This window comes from Sceloporus undulatus, chromosome 3 (assembly GCF_019175285.1).
Source record: "Sceloporus undulatus isolate JIND9_A2432 ecotype Alabama chromosome 3, SceUnd_v1.1, whole genome shotgun sequence".
Taxonomy (NCBI): Eukaryota; Metazoa; Chordata; class Lepidosauria; order Squamata; family Phrynosomatidae; genus Sceloporus; species Sceloporus undulatus.
Window position 1 is genome coordinate 112994797 of NC_056524.1, and position 20524 is coordinate 113015320.

Sequence of the window (20524 nt, forward strand, 5' to 3'; positions counted from 1 at the left end):
TTGCTTCATAATGTAGCTTCTTCAAGATTAACAAACTTTATTTGGCTTAAGTTGTTGCTGACACCTTTCCACTTCTCCAAGTGAAAGAAGCATCTGAAGAAGAGGAGTTGAATATGCAGAAGATTGTACAAAATGGAACTTGTTAGCCTTTGCATTTGTTTCTGCTGCAATAGACTAATGCAGATGGCCCTTTGGATATTGATGACACAAGTTCTAGTATCCCATGGTGGCTTTCCTTGAGGCAGGACAGATCGTTTTTCCTGATCCTCACTTCTCCTCCAGTCTCCTGGTGGGTCTGAAACAGTATGACACAGAGGGCTATATCTGTTGGAAATTGTGTTGCATCTCTCATGGGTCAGAACAGTGCCCCCTGGGGAAATGTAGCACTGAAGGGGAGCCTTCATATATGATGCAGTTATACAAGTGCCACTTAGCAATGATATGGCCATGATATGGTGCCTTTCCTTATTTGAGTTGCATTCTTTATTTTTGCCATGACCATCTCTCAGTAACATGTGAAGTTGGCCATGGTCTCAGAAGTTTACATCTCGAGTCTCCCTTATCCAGAATTCCAAATTCCAAAATACAGTATTGAAAACCCAAAATTGTCTACTTAATATTTTAAAAATATAATGTATAAAATTACCTTCAGGCAATATTTGTAGAGCATATATGAAACATAAATGAATTTCATAGACTTGGGTCTCATCTCCAAGATATCTCATTATGTATATGCAAATATTCCAAAATCTGAAAAACTCCAAAATCCACAACTCTTCTGGTCCCAAGCATTTCAGAAAAGGGAGACTCAACCTGGCTGCGGTGTGTAGGTTAAAGAGTTGGAATGGACTTGGGAGTTTTTAAGTTCTAGTTCCCACCTAGCCATTTAACCATTTGGGTGACTATGGAATAGTGACTCTCATCTGACCTACCTCATGAGGTTGTTTTCAGGAGGAAGCAGGAAAGGGACACAGCCATGTACATTGCCTTCAGCTCATTAAAAGAACAGGAGTTTGTAAATATAACTAATATATAAATAAAATTATGATTCTTCCTTTACTGCCGATTCAGACTATATCCTAAGAAATCACCTTAAGGATGTTGGTGAAAGGAAAGCTTCTCATCCCTTTGGCCCCAAAGTTGCAAAGGAGAGGCTCTGTGGGTGGAAAAGCGGTTGCAAGGAGAAGGGCAGATGGGATACTTTCCTTTTATGAACTGTGGTTAATATCTTAGGACCTATGTCTTCCACAAAGCCCCCCATAGTCTGATGCTGATGAAAGCCTAAATCAAGCTGTTAGTTCCAACTAGAATAGGTCCATTGCATCAACAGGACTTACACAGAGCCCATTGATCTAATGGGTGTACTAGAATTGGGATTAACAAACAGATTTAGACCAAGATGAACAGCTCCTCACTTTAGTAACCCTGTGGCTTCTACTCTCCTGATACTTTTCATTGGATATGTTAGTTCCATCTAAATCTGTTCTGTAAAAGTAAACTTCAGTGCCACATCATACATTCATGTACCTCTTCTTTCTCCTTTTAGAATTTTTATAATCGAAATAATGCATTTATTCATCAAATTCTTAATTATGCAAAATTATCTAATGGGGATAATTCATAGTAATCTGAGCAAAACTATTTTTTTTTTTTATATCGTAAGCATTTAATGGCAGCTATCATGGTACAACAGTATTAGAGTTCCTTTTGCTTTATTCCAATATGCAGAAGCCCAAGACAGTGAAAAGCCACTTGTTTTGTAATAGCAACAGCCTTGATTATCAGCATAAATGGCATGTTTTGACACATGGTTATTTGAAATAATCTGTCTCCAGAGTGATATTCTGGTTTCTTTTGTGATGGCAGACATCAACACAATGGATCTAAAACTTTTCATATGTAAAATGTCGGAGTGGAGAGAAGTACTTCGTATTTTAATATTTCTTGGTGTCATTTCCTGAGTTTTGTTAGGAAACTAGTATTTCTGAACAGGACTGAGGACACATAGCTTGAAAGTATATGTGTATGTGCCTTCAGGTTGCCTATACTTGCTCTAAATTTCAAAAGAGCCCTGCACACACATTTATCACATAATACAGTCAATGCAAAACTGGGAAATGTTACTTTTGGGGGCTACTAGAATCCCTGTGTGGGCCAGTAGCAGGTGATTTGTTGTCCAAAGAATTAACATTTCCAGGCGAGGACAACTTGAGTGTAACTGCAGAAGTGCGAGTATACAGGGGTGTGGAGTGTGAGGTATACAGGGATTGTTTTGACTATCCTCCTGAAAGAGTAGAGGATTTCAGTAAAGAAACCTTTCCTATCTTGCTTTCCCCCATTTAGACTTGGGTTTGAAAACCACTGGGTGACTTTGGGCAAGTTGTATGCCCCCAGCCTCACAGGAAGACAATCTCAAACCTCCTCTGAATGAATCTTGCCATGAAAATCGTATGAGAAGGGCACCTTAGGGTCACCATAAGTCAGAAATGTCTTGAAGAAACACAACAACAGTATATGAAAACTGCTTAACACAGAGTCAGCTTTGCTCAGGAGGTCTTTATCTGTGATGGAAACTTTTGTTTTGACTTCCAGTGTAGGAGAGAACCATGCACCTTTACCACATATTATGACCATGGATATAATCCTAACAAAGCCTAAAATGCATTGGTTTCAGAGGAATGGATGAAACTTTTGATCAACCTTCTCATATTTGAAATCAAGGGAACTTGGAGGTGTTTCAATGAATTGTGCTCACAAATCATAAATCCAGAGTGATGTGGATACAGTTCTTTATAAATGAATTGCCCACCTATTGCACTTTACTTGAGGAAAGACTCTTTTTCTCCCTTCCCCTCCCCTCCCCCTTTTGGGGGTAATTTTAAATTTATCTTCCTTTTCCTTTCAAGATTGCAGGGATTGTTGGCAGAGCAGACCTGTTGTGTGCCCTGTTCTTTTTGTTGTCTTTCCTTGTCTACTGCAAGGCATTTAGAGAAAGTAAGTACTTTCATACCATCGATTTCTGAACATGTCTGTCAGTTTGATCATAGAGATGAAAATAATACATTTGTCTACTGAAAATGTATACATTTTTCAAACTTCATAGTTAGCTAGGTGTATGAGAACCTAGTCTGGAGATACAGGATGGCTTCTGCAGTCCATATTAATCTACTTCCAACAACTAAGTGTTAGGGGCTTTTCCTTAACTCTTTGATGCAATGTTTGTTCTAAATTAACTCACCTTGTGCTTTAGGTTACTTGAATTCACTCTGGCTCAAAGCAAGGACATGCTGAGATCAAAAATGTTATTTAGTTTAAGTCATGGGGGGGGGCAAAGTGTGCCCATGTTTTTACCACTCACGGTTTAAAAAAAAAGCAAACTTTTTTTCTCTTAAAAATGTCCAAAATTATTTTTGGGCGGTCTAGACAGCGTTTTCACATGTTTGGCACCCCGTGGACCACCCAGAAGTCAAAATGAAATTTTGTGAATTTTTAATTGCCTCCAAATGTCTCAGATGCCCTTTAGGAGCCCAAGAAGGTCCTCAAAAATGCAACCAAGTCACATAGAGGGTGTTTTAAGTGGAAAAAATATTTATTTAGCAGGGGCTGGTGTAGCCCTCTAAGCTCTCCTAGAGGGCTAACACAGTCCTCAAGTCTTCCACAGTTGCTTAACCCTGGTTTGAGTAGTCACACCAAAATGGCCCAAAATAAATATTGCTTATTAAACTAAATTACAACTTGAAGAGATGGAACAGGAGGAAAAATAGATTTTACAAATTCAAATTCAACTAAAAATAATGTAGTAGCTACAGAATAAATTTCATTGTACAATGAAATACTGATTGATTGATTGATTGATGATATCCTGCCTTTGATTACAAAATAAAAGAGAATTAAATATCAGTATTATTAAAACATGGTAAAAACAATAAAAACACTTAAAACATATTTACAACATAGTTTCATTAAAAGATTAAAAAATATAAAAATACAGCACACCATATTACACACACAAAGAAAGAGACTACAACTCCATAATTAAAATTCAAGTCTGCCTAAATAAGAACATCATCACCTGACGGCAGAAAGGAAGGAAGGAAGGGGCCGACTTGACCTCCTGTGGAAAGGCATTCCACAATCTGGGAGCAGCCATGGAGAAGGCTGTCTCCAAGTCTTCACCAATTGTGCCTGAAAAAGCCCTCCCTTGCAGATCTCAGTGCATGCCCTAGACCGGACCCAAGCCATGTAGGTCTTAAATGGTCAAAACCAGCACTTTGAATTCTGCCCAGAAATAGACCAGTAGCCAATGCAGGGTTTTCAGCTGTGAGGGTCAGATGAACCCTGAACCCAGCCCTGATCAACAGCCCAGCTGCAGAATTTTGGACCCACAGAAGTTTCCTAAGGCAGCCTAATGTTGAGTGTGTTACAGTAGTCCAGACAGGATATAATCAAGGCATGTCCCACCATAGCCAGATCTGACTTCTCAAGGAATGGGCGCAGCTGGAGTTCTGTACAAATGCTCTCCTGGCCACTGCTGAGACCTGAGCTTCTAGGCTCAGATCCCAGTTCAGGAACACACTGTTCCTATGAAGCTTAATACACAGATAGTGAAATAAAATAGCTGCTCCTGTGAAAGTTAATACACAGAGAGTGATATAATGGGTAACAGATTTTTAAAGAAGAGCTAACCTTCACAGCTAGTAGTAGTCTTGCTGCACCCTAAGGAGACCAGCTAAAACATGTTTCCGAGTTGAGAGAAGTATGAATCCCACTATGTTCAGCACTGATCAGACCTCATCTGCTATACTGTGGCACCTCATTTTATGAAGGATATAGACCAGATGGAACAGGAACAAGTTCAGAGAAGGGCAACAAGGATGATAAGAGGAGAACAAAACCTATAAGGAAAGGTTGAAGGCACTGGACTTGTTCAGCTTGGTGAAGAGAACACTGAGGGATGACATGATTGCACTCTTCTAATACTTAAAGGGCTATCACAGAAGGAAGGGGGAGGCCTGTTCTCTGCTGTCTCAGAGAGTCTAATGGTTTGAAATTATAAGAGAGTACATTTCAGTTGAACATTAGAAGGAACCTCTTGACAGTAAGAGTGGTTTAGCAATGGAACCAATTCCCTAGAGAGGTGGTGGGGTCTTCTTCTGTGGAGATCTTTCTTTAAAAAGCTGGTCAGCTTCCTACTGGGGACACTTCAGCTGGAGATCCTTCACTGGACAAGGGGTTGGAAGCTGGTACCCCGTAAAGCCCTTCCAGTGTGATAATTTTATTATTCTTGCCTTGTCTAAATAAAGCAGACAGGGTCTCCTCCCCTAGATGTTACTAAGATGTCTTCCTCATCTCTTCTCCTGAAAAGACTAATTACAGCAAAGTGAAGATGCTGGGGAGTGGTAATGATGGTAAGACCTCCCTATCCTCCTGGGTGTTCTCTTTGCTGGGGCTAGTATTTTTGCAAAGTTGGTAGCGCATTGCAGGCCACATTTCCTAATACAAAAACATGTAAAGCTAGGTGTTCAGGCAAGCCTGCAACCCAAATAGACCTCTGTCCCACAATGACATCATTGAAGCATAAAAGTGTGCTCAAGTTGTATGACCTCACAGTATGAGTTTAATCTAGTTCTGTAAACTAGATTTTCTTATATAAAATGACAGAAACACTTGTGGGCATTTTGCTTTTGGAACAGGAATCAAATGTTTGCTGCAAATTGTTGGCACTCGTTAAAGTTGTGACCATCTGGTGAAGGTGGCAGAGTGCCTTTCCACAATATGGTGTACCAGTTTAAACTACATCTAGGTGCCAACCAGAAATGAGTTCCATTCTCTGACAGGCGATCATGGTGGGAAATGTAGCGTAGTTAGTAGGGAGTGTGCTTCGTTAAACTGATTAACACACTTGGCACATGTGTATCTTCAGGGTACTAATTGACAATCATTCCTTGCTTTATATTTTCACTGCTAATTGATTACTTGGGTATGCAGTTCTGGAATGCATTTGGTTTTTATGAATTTACACAATTCCTGTTCTTGGAGCAACAATCAAGAAAGCACAAACAAAAGGTTTTTTTAAAAAATACCACAACCTGTGTTCTTAAATTTTGATCATAACTGAATCAAGCTCTTTCAGTGTACCTGGCTACCAGATTTATATTCTCCTTTGATGTAAATGAAAGCATGTTGTAGAACTAGAGAATCTTATTTCTGAATGAAAACTGTTGTTACTTCTTGTGCTTCACTTTCCAAAAGTATACCTGAAACCAAAGCTTGGAAAGTTACTTTCTTGAAAATAACTTCAGGTAATTCTATTTATCCTTCCAGCCCACTTAAAATATTTTATAATTAACAGAGATAGTTTTTTTAAAAGCAACCTCTAATTTATGGCTGATTGTTTTTTTAAGTTGCCTTGAGTCCTATTATTATTAGTAGTAGTATTAGTATGATTAGTATTTATTATATTTATCTATTTGTATCCTGATTTTTCCAAAATTGGGACTCAAAGCGAGTCACCATTTAAAAGCACATTACAATTAAAACATACAAAAAGTGAGCATTAAAATATAATTAAACTATTCACAAGATTAAAGCAATTCAAACCTCAAATTAAAATTGAGAAAAGGGTGGGGTGTAAATGTATAAAATAAGAAATAAATAAATTTCCCATTGCTAAAAAATAATAAGTTAATTGTTTTTTTTAAAAAAATAGTTGTAGTTCAGTGTTTTGTTTTGTAAATCTGAATGCCACAGTCCTCTGGCAAAAAAAAAAACACTCCTTTTGTCTTTCTTAACCTTCACAACAGAACACAAGGATGCAGTGACCATTTAGTTGAACCATATACCCATGACTATAAAAATTACAGTTATATCTCAAAAGTAATTAAGCTGTCTTTCACAAGGTACCATTGTATAGTACCGCCATCCCTCCCTATTCGTGGGTGTTAGGGGCAAAGGCCCCTCACGAATGTGAAAATTTCACAAATAACCTCTCCCCCCAGTTACAGGGTGGCAGGTAGGGGGGCTAGAGAAGAGCGTGCACACTTGCCTCTCTTTCCTCTCCTTTTGCATTTCCAAAACTTTGCAATGCTAGCAGTCTCATCGGCATAAGATCCCTCTCATCCCCTTCCTCCTTTCCCTCCTCTCCCCTCCACTAAGACAGAAAAAGAAACACTAACACTACACTTCCTGTACTTTGCCAGAGTTTGGATTTCCATAATTTCCACACCTTTCTGCTTTCAATCTGATTAGGAAAGATCCACCTTCATTCCTCCCTCATCCTCCCTTTCCCTCCTAGCCAGGCAAAAGTAACACCCTCCCTTCTCCATTTTGCCAGACTTTGCATCACCTCGTTTCCAAAGTGCTTCCAGTTTTTTTCTCCTCCCTCCTCCTCACTCTCTTTTAGGACCTGTACTGCTTCCCACCTTGCCACACTTCGACTCTTGGAAACAGCTTCAGAAACACTGGGAGCACTACACTTTTGACCCATGATTACCTTTTGGTTACAAGAAAGGTGAGACACAGCACACTGTGAGATGAATCACCTGAGTGCGGTTGTAGGGACAAAAAAAGATTGTTGTCTCACTAGCAGCCAACCTCATTTATGTGTTTTATGGGGAGGAAAAGAAATGAGAAGAAGGTGGATCTGTTGTGATTATGGCTGCTAACATCAGATTGAAAGTGAGAGAACTTTGGAAACAAGGGAGATACAAAGTCTGGCAAAATGGGGAGGGGAGGGTATTGCTTTTGCCTGACTGGGAGCGAGAGGGAGGAGGAGGAGTGGGGGGGGGGAAGGTGGATCTTTCCCAATCAGGTTGAAAGCGGAAAGGATTGGAAAAAGGAATGCAAACTCTGGCAAAGTATAGGAGGTAAGGTATTTCTTTTTTTTTTTTTTCTGTCTCGGTGGAGAGGGAAGAGGGGGATCTTTCTTTTACACCGATGAGGCTGTTAGCATTGCAAAGGTTTGGAAGTGCAAACTCTGGCAAAGTATGACAGATCGCTCTGTAGCTGACTCAGTTGGGCCACTTACAGGGTGGCAGGAAAAGGTTGGAGAGGAGGGGAGTGCGGATGCTCATGGAGGCCTTGACTACACAAATGATCAAAACCGTGAGTGCCAAAGCCACAAATATGGAGGGATGACTGTACTGTATTGAGGCAAAGGAATAATTGGTTCATAACTAGTTATTTCTAACAGTCTAACAATAAACTGGGCAACATGTTACATCTGTCATAGTTTAGGGATTGCCATTTCTGTAGCATCTTGCCTTTTCTCTCCAGATTCACGATTACCCAGTAGTGTCTCTTTTCCATGTTAGAGAAGTATAGCCAGCTTGGCATCGTGGTTTGAGTATTGGACTAGGACTCTGAAGACTAGGGTTTGAATCCTGGCTCAGCCATATAAACCCACTGGATGACCTTGGGCAAGTCACACTCTGTCAGCCTCAGGGGATGGCAATGGCTTCCTGGAAAAATTTAACTTCCCGGAAAAACGTAACTTTCCCAAAGGATGGAACTACAGCTTAAATTGAATGCACCATTGAAAATGTACCGTATACTAATGCATACAAACAGAATAATAATAGCTATGTAGATATATATATTTGACTGAAAATTTCCACCAAGGAGAAAAGACATTTGCACTTCCATACGCTACACAGAGTTACTGACATAGAACATAACTTTAAATGATAGATTTTTAAAAAAACTTTCTACCTGGTACCCAGTTTTGAACAGTTGCACATGTTGTCTTTATTCTTTATGTCTTGTTTTAAAACTGCTAGGTAAAGAAGGATCCAATTTTTCTACAACCTGGGTCTTGTTGAGTGTTCTCCTCGGTGCTACAGCCATGTTGTGCAAAGAACAAGGAATTACAATACTGGCAAGTTTTCTCTTCATTTCTAATGTGCTGAACTCAGTTCAGTAAAATATCTTGAAGCAAGATGTGTGTTTCCTATGCATAGCTTGTGCACTATGGTTTCCTTATGAAACCCTAGTTTCGTAATAAAATTGTGATAAAATTGATAAAGTGCATGACAACAGAAATTCCAGTAACTTTCTTTGTTATCCATCTTGTGTTCACTTTTGTGTTTCAAAATTTATTTGTTAAGTTCAGAGGTATATTTTAGTGTTATTGAAGAATGCGATATATCTATAACAGAGGTGAGAAAGGGTAGCTAAGGAACCATATATTGTTTTTGCAGCTCTTGGCCAAAAATGAAAATGGAAATGCTTTGATGTCAGCACCAACCACATTGGGCATGCCAGTGCAACCTGCCAGCATGGCTGCGAGTGAAAAATGGTTTTTGTCCTCTCCACAGTTGTCCATCCTTGCCCTAAATTGTAGTTTGTTGATTATGAGTGAACCACAGGGCACTTTGGGCTCCTGCATTTCCCCTCTCTTCCCCTCCATTATAGGCAAAAAGAGAAGAATAAAATTCCTCTTTCACTTTAAAGTAATCCAGAGTTCTATGTTAGGTAAACATTGTAGAACTGTGATTTGCTTTCATCAGTTAAACTGCAGTTTGATATCCTGACTGACTTTGGTTAGAAGAAACCATAGTTCCTCAAGCTAGTGTGTAAAGCAAATGCAATTAGCATTCAGTCAGTCAAATTTTATTGCTTTTGGCCAATGGTCATTGCATAAAACAATGTCACAACAACAAAATAACATATATCATATATCCAGCATCGATCATATGATTATACAGCAATTTACAATTTTAAAAATTTAGCAATTAAAATTTAAAATAGTGTGTGTGTGTGTGTGTGTGTGTGTGTAGTTATTAAATATAATTATCACCTTCACAACTTATGGCCATCTCTCATTTTAAAACAAATAAATGTGAAAAATATTACAGTTGTATGTGCCAAATTATAAATTTGTGTGTTGTATTATTAAAGCAGTAAAATAAATTCTGATTTGATAGGAAATGTAAGTATTGTGACTAGTATTTCAATTTCCCCATTTTTTTCCTCACAGACTTTCACGTTGTCTGGATGTTTTTTGTATCTTGTTATAAATAAGTAACTACCATATTTAAAAGTTTTATATTATCCTCTTTCTTCGGCATTCTTACTCTCCTTAACGCCTGTCTTTTTAGGGTTTAAATGCTCTTTTTGATGCTGTAGTGATTAACAAGCTTAATATTTTGGAAATCCTTTTGAAGATACTGCATAAGGATAAATCATTGGAGGTGAGTCTATTTCACTTTAGTTTGGTGTCCTCATATGGTTAAAGTTTAAATGTTAACATTAGTAGCATAATGTTCTCATCTAGAATATCACTTTCATGCTGCAGTGGATACCGTTCTTCAATAAAATGTGAATATTGAATAAGATTCAATCATGCAAGCCCTCTGAAAAATGAGCTACAGTTGTAGTACTCTAAGCACTTCTCTGAACATGAAACCGAAAGCCATTAAACTGGTTAATCATGTGGGTCAAGAGGCTTCTTATTGGAGGAATACAATTAAATCCTTCCAAATCTCCTTTCTCCCTAGGGCAGTCTAGGTAACTCTCTATTTGAATTTTCCCTCTTATTTTGTTTTGTCCATAACCTTGTTATGATTTTTTTTTATTCCAATCAGACTTAACTGTGACTACTCTGCAATCTTCTTGTTGGCCAGTGACTAGTTACTCTTTCAGTCAGGATTCTATTTTAGTCATGTACGGGGTTTTTTGGTAGCCATTCTCATTAACATCCTTCCTGTTTTATCTGCCTTTCTTTTTTCTCAGCCCTTCAGTTACTTTGCCTCTGAACTACCTGTCTTTAGAAATCCCCTCCCCATTCAGATTTCCATATTTCAATTCTTTCTCTGTGTAGTTTTTTGTGGTAAGAGTTTTCTCCCCAGCCAAACTGACATCTTATCTCCTTTGCAGAAACTAAAATCTCTTGTTGGGGGATTCATTCACCGAACAGTCTGTTAGCTTGTGAATGTTCATTCACATTATGGTAGTGATATTTTCACTGACTCATGCTGTATTTTGGAATAATTTCCCCTTTCCTTGAAAATTGAGTGACTGAATCAGGATAGTTCATAGAAATGGAAATGAATTCTGTCATAAAAGTATACACAAAGTTTTACCATGGTATCCTAGAATTCAAGGAACCATACATGTTACAAAAGGGCAAGTTTAATTTATTTCAGTGGAACTTACTTCTAAGTTATTGTGGTTAGAATCAAGATGTTAAATTTAGGACTGGAGTGGTGAGCAACATAGTAATTTGTTTTTGGCATTCCATTCCATCTGCCAGAGAAGGTTGTTAGGCACATATCCCTTCCTTGAAAGTAGGTGGGCAACACATAAATATAAAAGCTTTATGTATTCATATGGGATAACAGATTGGGCATGAAGGTACAGTTTTTAACCCAGGAATCAGCTGCCCCATCTGGAAAATGCAGATGAAGTAGGCTGAAAACAAAACTAATCTATGGGGAGAAGAGTAGGGTTGGAAGAAAGACTTACAGCCCCACTCTCTAGGAGTATTTGTCTTTTGACAGTATTTCAGTACAAAAAATGTGTGTGTGTGTGTGTGTGTCGCTCTCTGTATATGTAGCTACACAATGGGGTCCTTTGCTATTAAAGATCCTGGAAAATTTGCTCCCATTTCACCATTGATAATTCTGCCTTGCATAGCATTTTAACTACATTTTACTGAGAAGTGCTGTCCAGAATAGATCAAAGATAATAAACTATATAAGAACAAAAATAAAACATATATTTAATAAAATTATTGCTGTTGTCATTATTATTATTATTATTATTATTATTATTATTATTATTATTAGCATTAACACTCGCATTAGTGTTAGCATTAGCATTCAGTGCAGAAATAAGACTTTATTTTCAAATATGAACGTATTAGACATGATGCCAGTCTGTCTTTCTCCATTTGGTGTTAATCAAATACACTCGATTAGGAGCAATCAAATAGCTGTCAGATATCACATAACAATAGTTCTTAACCTTTTATTCACCACGGACTCTTTTTAAATATATTTTGTTGCTGCAGACTCAAACACTGGCTGTCCACAAAGAAGGGGAGTGCAAGCTACACCTCAGGAGACCCTCTGTATAGTATAGAATAAAGTTTTAACAACTCCAGCCCAGAAGGAGTGGGGGGGGGTGAGAGGAGTGTGAAGAAGCTCACATGCCCTTCTTGTTTACATTAATCATATTCATTCAATCACTGTTAGCTACGACTGGCAGTGATGGCTTCCCAAGTACTTCTGGCAAGATCCCTTCCTAGCCCAATTTGCATATCCCTGGGATCCTCTGGAGGTTTGCCATCTACATGCTTAACTAGGCCTGACAAAAACAGATGAAACTGAGTCCATTCGGAGAGGTGGTTTTCTTTCTCAAGCTACACCCAGAGAGGTAACTTTTTCGAAAGAGAGTTATGCAGGGAAAAGGGACTCAACCCTCCTAAACCCTGATTGACAGGACAAGCATCCTAGAAGTTCACCTTTCTCCAGGCCCTTCTCTGGAAATTGCTGCAACACTAATGGTGGCAGAGTATTTTCCTTTTCATCTTCACCATTGAAATTCCTGGTGTCATCCACCACTGTGGAGTGCTGCTTGATGCGCTCCAGCACCAACTCCATCTTTTGCCTCTTGACCTGTCTGAAAAGAAAGGAGGCACAAGTTGTGTCTTGCAAAAGAAGAGCAACTCGAGGCCAGAAGGGCTGGGAGGTTGAGAGGAGTGCTGAGAGACTGGGCTACTTGAGAGGTGCAGCTTGTTCCCTTTTCTCATGGGCCCTCTTTTTTCCCCCTTTTGGTTGCACAAGCTTTTCCACATTCCTCTCACTCGCCCAGCCTTTTCAGCCCACAGTTTACACAACTCTGGCCTGAAAGGACAGTGGGTGAGAAGAGGTTTGCATGGCTTTTTATCCTCATGCCACTCAAGGTGTTGACAGGCTCTGACAATTGTATATGTATGTATAGTGATAGTGTAGCAAAGTCTAAGCCTTTCCATGAAATAAAATAAAGAGGAAGTAAGGAAACCTAGAACATTATCTTTAGTCAAAGGTACAAAACTGAGCCGAAGAAAAGGGTAGTTTTGTAAAAATTATAAGAAAGGTTCGGATTAGGGAGCAAGGGACTCTTCCAAAAAAAAAAAAAGAGAGCTCTACTTATCAGTCTACTTTGTATTTACTTTGACCAGAGCCAGGTGCCCGTCCCCCACAATAATGATCAGAGCACATGCTAGGAACTTGTTTCTCATACCAGAACTGAACTAAATTCTCAGTCCCCTATTAAACAAAAAAGCGTCCACTTCTGGTTGTCCAAAACCTTCCCAATTTAAGGGTCGATAGTCATTTTATTGTTACTGTCTTGTTTGTCAGAAACACTTGCTGATCACATAGGGAGCTTAATAAAAAATTTTAACTGTTTCCTCTTGTGACTAATACTGCAGAGTAGGATGCTGATTTATTTATTTTTAAACTTTTTATTCATTTATTTTATTATCTGGCTATCAACCATATCCCTCTGGTGGTCTACAAAAAGGTTGCATTAATAAATTAGTTAACTACATCCAAAATAAGTTTAAAACAGTATCAATTCAACAAACATAAAGCCTCACGTGAAAGCAGAGTGAAAAATTTCATACTTATATTCTTTAATTTTACTGGGTAGTGTTGCTATAACAACCCATTTCTTACAAACTTTATGTTGCTCTCATTTGGCTCACAGCTATTAGAGCTTAACATGGCTAAGGATATGAAAGGCAAGATTATTGTTACTTTTTTCAAGGCCTTTTCATATAACTGTCAAAGCATGAAAAAAAGAGAAAATCCCCAAAGGGAGCTGAGGCCCATCTTGCTTTCTCAGAAATCCTGGATTGTTTGTTGGTTTGTTTTTCAGCTTAGTGCATATTTGCATCTATTTTCACTGTTTGCATAATTTGTTCTGCTTTTAGTCATCCTGGGTAAGGACTAACAAGGCAGGTAGTACAACAAAATCCAAAATACCCAACCCAACTTTATACCCAGCTTTAGTCCCTCTTAACTGTCAACAGGCACGTGAAGCTTTCTGGCTTTCTAAAAGCTCAGGACATTTAATTAAAAAAACAAAAACCTTGCTTACTACATTTATATACCATCTTTCCTCCAAGGAGCTCAATGTAGTATGCCTTGCTTTTAACCTGGGTCTCCCCAGCATTAGTCTGATACACTGGCCCCTGGCTATTGTGACTTCTCCCACCTTTTTATATGAAAATGTGAAACACAGTAGAAGATTGCTCATACTGTTCCATACTGCTCCAAGAATGATGACATCTTTATGAGTAGCAATAATGTTGTCCATGCCTTGCCTGTCCTGAACAGGTTTCCTATGTTGTTAAAAACTGAATGGCTCACCTCATTGCATCATGATGGTAGCAAGCATCTACCAAACTTCTTTCTACTATGTATTTTTATATGAAGAAGAGCCTTTCCAGGGTCAGAGTCTCCCTTATTTGGAATTCCAAAAACTGAAACACTGCAGAATCCAAAATTGTCCACATGGGTGGCTGAGATCATGAAACCTTTGCTTTGTGATGGTTCAGTGTACACAAACTTAGTTTCAAGCTCAAAATTATTTAAAATGTTATATATAAAATTAGCTTCCAGCTATGTGTATAAGGTGTATATGAAACATAAATGAATTTTGTGTTTAGACTTGGGTCCTATCTCCCAAGATATCTTATTATTATGTATGTGTAAATATTCCAAAATCCAATCATCATCATCATCATCACCACCACCATCTTAAATCTAAAACACCTCTGGTCCCAAGCATTTCAGATAAAGGAGACTCAACCTGTACTGTCATTTTTTTTCAATTACTGTTTTGTCATCTCACTACATTTATCTTGTAAGGTTCCCACTACCACTCCAGTTTTTAACAAAACCATTTTGAGGTTTTAGCAGTTCTATCACTCACTCATTCCCACACCCACTATTTTTCTCTCTCTCTAGAGTCTGGTGGTATTTAGAAAAGGACTCCTTTTCAGGATAACTCTCCTGTTATCTGGAGGAGCTACTGTTCTCTATGTGCGCTGGCGAATTATGGGCACAGGTCCCCCAGCATTTACTGAAGTGGATAACCCTGCTTCATTTGATGATAGTCCACTTGTAAGGGTAAGTTGCAATGGCATTGCTTTTCAGTAAGTTAAAAAAAGTGGGAAGTATGCAAAGGTCAGTGGTGTGTGTCTGTATTTACCTACCTTCCAAGTCTCCTATCAACTTATAGTGACCCCATGAATTCCGTAGGGTTTGCTTAGGCAAGGAATACTCAGAAGAGGTTTGTCATGGCCTTTCTCTGAAATATAGCCTATAGCACCCATGATTCTTTGGCAGTCTTCCTAAGGACTAGCTAAGGCCAACTGTGCTCAGCTTCTAAGACTAGACGGAATTTGGTGCCTTAAGGTTATTTAGGCCCCTCAGGGTAGAACTAGTAATTTATATGAATGAAGTCTCCAGTTTAGTCCCTGGCAGTACCAAAAGGTCACTGTAAATTCCATATTTCAACTCATAGAAAAGGGAATCATCCCTTGATGATAGGCAAAAATGTAATGTGTCCTGGAAGCAATGGCACCCCCCCCATCTACTCTCATCCATCCAGCCTTTAGGGTGAGCACAAACTTGTTTGCTGTTACCCACCTCGATCCAAGAAAGGGATACAAGTTATTGTTATTGTTATTATGCCAGCCAGAATTTTGTAGGTTCTTGGGCATCATTTACCTTCGCTTCATCATTTAGATCCTTTGTTGCATGCCCCTTGATTAAGCCCCAAAACTTGCTCTCGACTTATACACGGCATCGACTAAAAGTCAAGTATATACGGTAAGTTTGGGAGCAAGTTCTGTTTCATCAATGTTATTATTTAGGTATTTATATTCCACCCTTCAGCCCTAATGGCTCTCAGGGCAGCTTACAATTATTATTTTTAATCAGACCGTTCCCTGCCCTCAGGCTTACAATCTAAAAGACACAAAACAAAAGGAGAAGGGAATGGTGGAGGGAAAGGGGATGAGGTCCAGTGGTTCTTCTCTCCCTCTGAGGCCTGTTTTCACTGAATGCATTTAAATTGTTCTGAAGGCCTTTTGGGCTAAGGTGTAGAATTAAAATTCTATAAATAAATTAATATTAAAGTCCACGAATTTTAAGAATAACATTCCACAGCAAAAAGTGGGCAAGCCCAAAATCACTGTGGCCTTCCTAGAAACAAATAGTTCTTGGACTATTCGAATTTGTATAATGAGGATTGTGGTTAGTGGTATATCTGATTACACTCAGCCTAAATATGTCTCAGGGTTCATCTACATTGTATACGTAACACAATTTGACACCAGTTTAACTGCCGTGGCTCCATCCATCAGAATCCTGGGATTCGTCATTTTGTGAGGCACCAGCACCCTTTGGCACAGAAGGCTAAAGACCTTGTAAAAGTACAAATCCCAGATTTCCATTGGATAGCATTACGGCACGTAAAGCAGCGTCAAATTGCATTAGATGCATCCTACATGGTAAAGACTTCACCTAGAGTCCTTCATTTAGTAAAGGCTTCAACAAAACTCTTAATACCTGAAATGGGTGTCGTAAAATTTTATCTCTTCCTCCCTCCCAACAGCCTCTTAAGTTCAGTATGAAGTAAATGTTTGTTTTTCCTTTGACTGACAGGCTATAAACTATAATTACTACTATTCCTTGAATGCATGGTTGCTGCTGTGTCCCTGGTGGCTGTGTTTTGATTGGTCAATGGGCTGCGTGCCCCTTATTAAATCAGTCAGTGACTGGAGAATAATTGCACTCGGAGTTCTTTGGTTCTGCCTAATTGCTCTGATGTGCCAAGCCTTGTGCTCCGAAGACAGCCAGAAGAGAAGGTAAAAGACATTGTTGAATTTTAAATCTCTCCGTGGTTTTGTAGGCATTATGGCCTTAAATGCAGAACTGTTCTTTTTCTTTCTTTTAATGAATTGGGAGAATCGATACACCTTTGCCAGTGCACTTCAAATAAATATTTATAGCGTTGACTTGCATTCCCTTCCCAATTTGGTTCCATCATTTTTTTTTGCTGCCTATGGGGGGGAAGACTTGTAAAAAGAAGGGGCGGGCACGGATGGTTGCTTTATCTTCCCCCTGAAATGGCATTTTGAAATCCTTAACTCTGTAGGGGGTAAAAAGTAATTTGTGGCCAGAATGAAGTGTAATTGATGGATGTTGTTTTCTTCACCTTCTTCAACAATGTTTCTTTTGTTAAATAAATAAATAAACTTAAAATAACTTTAAAAAGGAAAAGAAAAGTGAGGGGGTGGTATTGGTTCTAGCTGTTGGTTTAAAAATAAATAAAATTCTGTCCTAGAGTGATTGGTCTTTCATCAGTAAACATATATGGATACAAAAATGGGAGAAATGCTGTGATTTTAAGGAAATGAAAGTTACTTTAAGCATCTAAGAAAATTCAACAGGTGTATCTCTGGTGTTCTTGAAGAAATTGCATAATTTAAGGATCACAAACATAATTTTCTTAATTAGCACCATGTCCGTTGTTTGAATTAAGCATTTCTTCATCCTCCACAGGAATTTTGTATGGATTTTGTTCTCATTTCCCCCTTTTAAAAATTTAAATTATCATCTAGTAATGCTTTCAGAATATTCATAGTGCTTCGCTATTTCAGCAGCCTGACAAGGTCTAAAAAGGTATTCATATCCTAATATTGCAAGTGAAAAAACAGAAGTTTGCCTGTGATATGAGATTGAGCACAGTAACATTGTGGCTGACACGTTTAGTCTATGTGCCATTTCCCACCTTCTTGTTTGTGTACGTGACTTGGATTCCATGCTAAATCAAGCTAATTCAGGGCTTTCTTCTACATAGGTGTTCCTAGATAATATCCAGAACAAATTGTAACAGTATCCCACAATCAGAGGCCCAACATACGGATTTTGTTAGTTAATCTTTGGGGCTTGCTTATTTGTATGGTGAAACTGAGCCAACACAGATATGCTTGGTCTATGGTTCAGCCATAGAGTAGGAAAAAAACTCATGTGAAAGCCCATTGATCCCAATGGCAAAACAACTGCTGTAGAGAGTTTTTGGGAAGATCTAGAACTTGCATCTATAAGAGAATTAGAGTCCCCATGCCAGAGGGTTTTTCTTCACTGTGTACACCAAATGTTCCCTTTTAGATTGAAGGGAATGTACAAGGTCCACAAGTGTAGGTAAAATCTCTGGACTTGAGCCTTTTATTTACCCCTGCATCACTTAAACTATCACATGACATGCATATAAATATGTCATTTACATCAGTGTTACTCTGTCAGTTGGCTTCTAGGAGGTGAAGTCCCAAAACACCTAGAAGATCAAACTTTGAGAATCACTTGCTTTCATAATTTCTTTTAAATTGCTTGGACTCGCTTTCAGCATTACCTTTGGTGGCAGGTGAGCTGTGGCAGATAGGCTTCTTCCCTCTACATAGTAGGACTGGAGGTTCAAGATCTTGTGGAAGAAGGAGACCATGCAGCAGTTCCTTCCTACTTGCATTGCCTCTCCTGGGGAATGGACAGATGTGGGGGTGAAAAGTAGCTGTGGCATGGATTTTTCCCATGTGACCTTGGACTAATGTTGTTGCCAGACAACACTGAAAAGACTCATGGTGCCCACAGCTTCTACATTCAAGTTTTACCACTCAAATGAACTCTTCAAAATTCCACCCTATATCCAGTTATTAAAATGATAAGTAAAAGTACAGTACTGCAGTAAAGTTAATCCTCAACCTGTGATGTCTTTCTTGTTTTCCAGAATCCTTACATTGGGATTGGGATTTCTCATTATTCCTTTTCTTCCGGCGAGCAATCTGTTCTTTCGAGTTGGATTTGTCATTGCGGAAAGAGTAACCTATTTGCCCAGTATTGGCTACTGCATGTTGATTACGTATGGATTCAGTCTGTTGAGCAAACAAGTTAAGAAAAAGGTACTAATGAAGTGAACCTTATTACTGACAACTGGGACATGTAAAAGGACATTTGAAGGAGTGGTCTTTAACATGTATCTCCTTTCTTCAAGAAATTTCTTGTTGCTGCTCTGCTGGGCGTCTTGGTGATAAACGTATGGCGTTGTGTAATCCGCAGTAACCAGTGGAGATCAGAAGAGCAGCTTTTTAGGAGTGCTTTGTCAGTGTGTCCATTGAATGCCAAAGTAAGATTTCTCTTTGTTTTTTCAAGTATTTGACTGACAGTAATAACAAATTGCATTGCTAGCATTAGCGTCTCACAAGATTGCATTTGAGGACCAGAGTTATTCTTCACTTACCAGTCAGTTTGTCGTTACAGTAGTAGTAATTTCATTAAGACATACATGTTGACAGATTCATTTCTAACTTTTCTGTCTGTGCTTTCACAGTTTCACTTCCTTGCATTGGCGACATAAACATCTTGCTCTCTTAATGGTAGTTAGAAGCATAGAGGCTGAGCTGAATGGTTACATCTTTAGTCATAGGACTACAAAATTCTTGTTGTTTCTTCTTATTAATTTTTAGGAAGGATGACAAGCCAGATTTTACTGAGTAAAGCAAATTTATGAGGAAATTCAGCAATTAATAAAGTAGTATTTACTACTAAAATTCCACAGGAATGTTATCAGAAGTTATAGCTTTTCTGTCAGGCAGTGTTTAGAACAGCAGTAAAGATGTAGCATCATCTATGTGCATGCCAGTTTATGAAGAGAAATCTTGTTACAGAAAATTGTACAAAAGGAAAGGAGATAAGAGATGGGAAAGCTATTGTACATAAAAGTTCCGGTGCAATACTGCTCGTCTTCAGATTGAGTAGATCAGGAAAATATGATAAGCTTCCTCAAATAGATTGGGATGTAGTTTTATACATGTATGTTTGTATACAAACACATATGCATACATAACAGCACACACAGCCCTCATTATTGAAGTTGGCCACCTGTTGATTGCCTGTTACTTGGAGTCCAAAGGCATGAACTGTAAATACACAGTGCAGAAATTATTTCATTTAAGTTGATAGGGTTGTATCCATGTTTGCTACCTAGAATCTCAAGTTGTGCTTATAGAAAAGGCATTTGGAGAAATATTACTGTTTTATTTCTAAGTGACAACAAAGATACATCCTCAAACCTACTCTAGAGCTAAGGATTTCTTTCATTGTGTCATTTAACAGTATGAATAAACATAAGAGGATCTCAGAGAATTCAAGATCTGTTATCATTTTTGCATGCATAATATTTCTCTGGAAATCAGGTCAATCCCTGCTTTTATGCATCACTAAACACAATGACAGGATATAAAATAAAATCTTTAAGAGTGTATCGTATTTTCCTTGCATTGATTGAAGTGTTAAATTAGTTCCCCAACAAGCTTTGCCATCCCCGTTTTTACTTTTTCTTATTACATTTGCTAATGCAGAAAATATGAGCAGCTGAATTGTTAGTTTTTCTCACATTTGCCTTATTTTAGAAGTGGGTTAATATACTTGAAGAGAGACATCTTAGTGATTTGAGTGTTGGACTATGACTG

The 20524-nt window shown here is 38.5% G+C and overlaps 1 protein-coding gene across 5 annotated transcripts in view; it reads left to right on the forward strand.

Moving 5' to 3' along the window:
* The window catches only part of TMTC4 (transmembrane O-mannosyltransferase targeting cadherins 4), a 75182-nt gene that overhangs the window by 35137 nt on the left and 19521 nt on the right, over positions 1 to 20524 (forward strand). For all 5 annotated transcript variants that reach the window (XM_042459219.1, XM_042459221.1, XM_042459218.1 and 2 more), the window contains 7 exons: positions 2907 to 2994; positions 8778 to 8875; positions 10098 to 10190; positions 14958 to 15119; positions 16662 to 16864; positions 18784 to 18955; positions 19048 to 19179. In XM_042459219.1, the coding sequence (XP_042315153.1) occupies positions 2907 to 2994; positions 8778 to 8875; positions 10098 to 10190; positions 14958 to 15119; positions 16662 to 16864; positions 18784 to 18955; positions 19048 to 19179 (948 nt within the window). The remainder of the gene's footprint in view (positions 1 to 2906; positions 2995 to 8777; positions 8876 to 10097; positions 10191 to 14957; positions 15120 to 16661; positions 16865 to 18783; positions 18956 to 19047; positions 19180 to 20524) is intronic.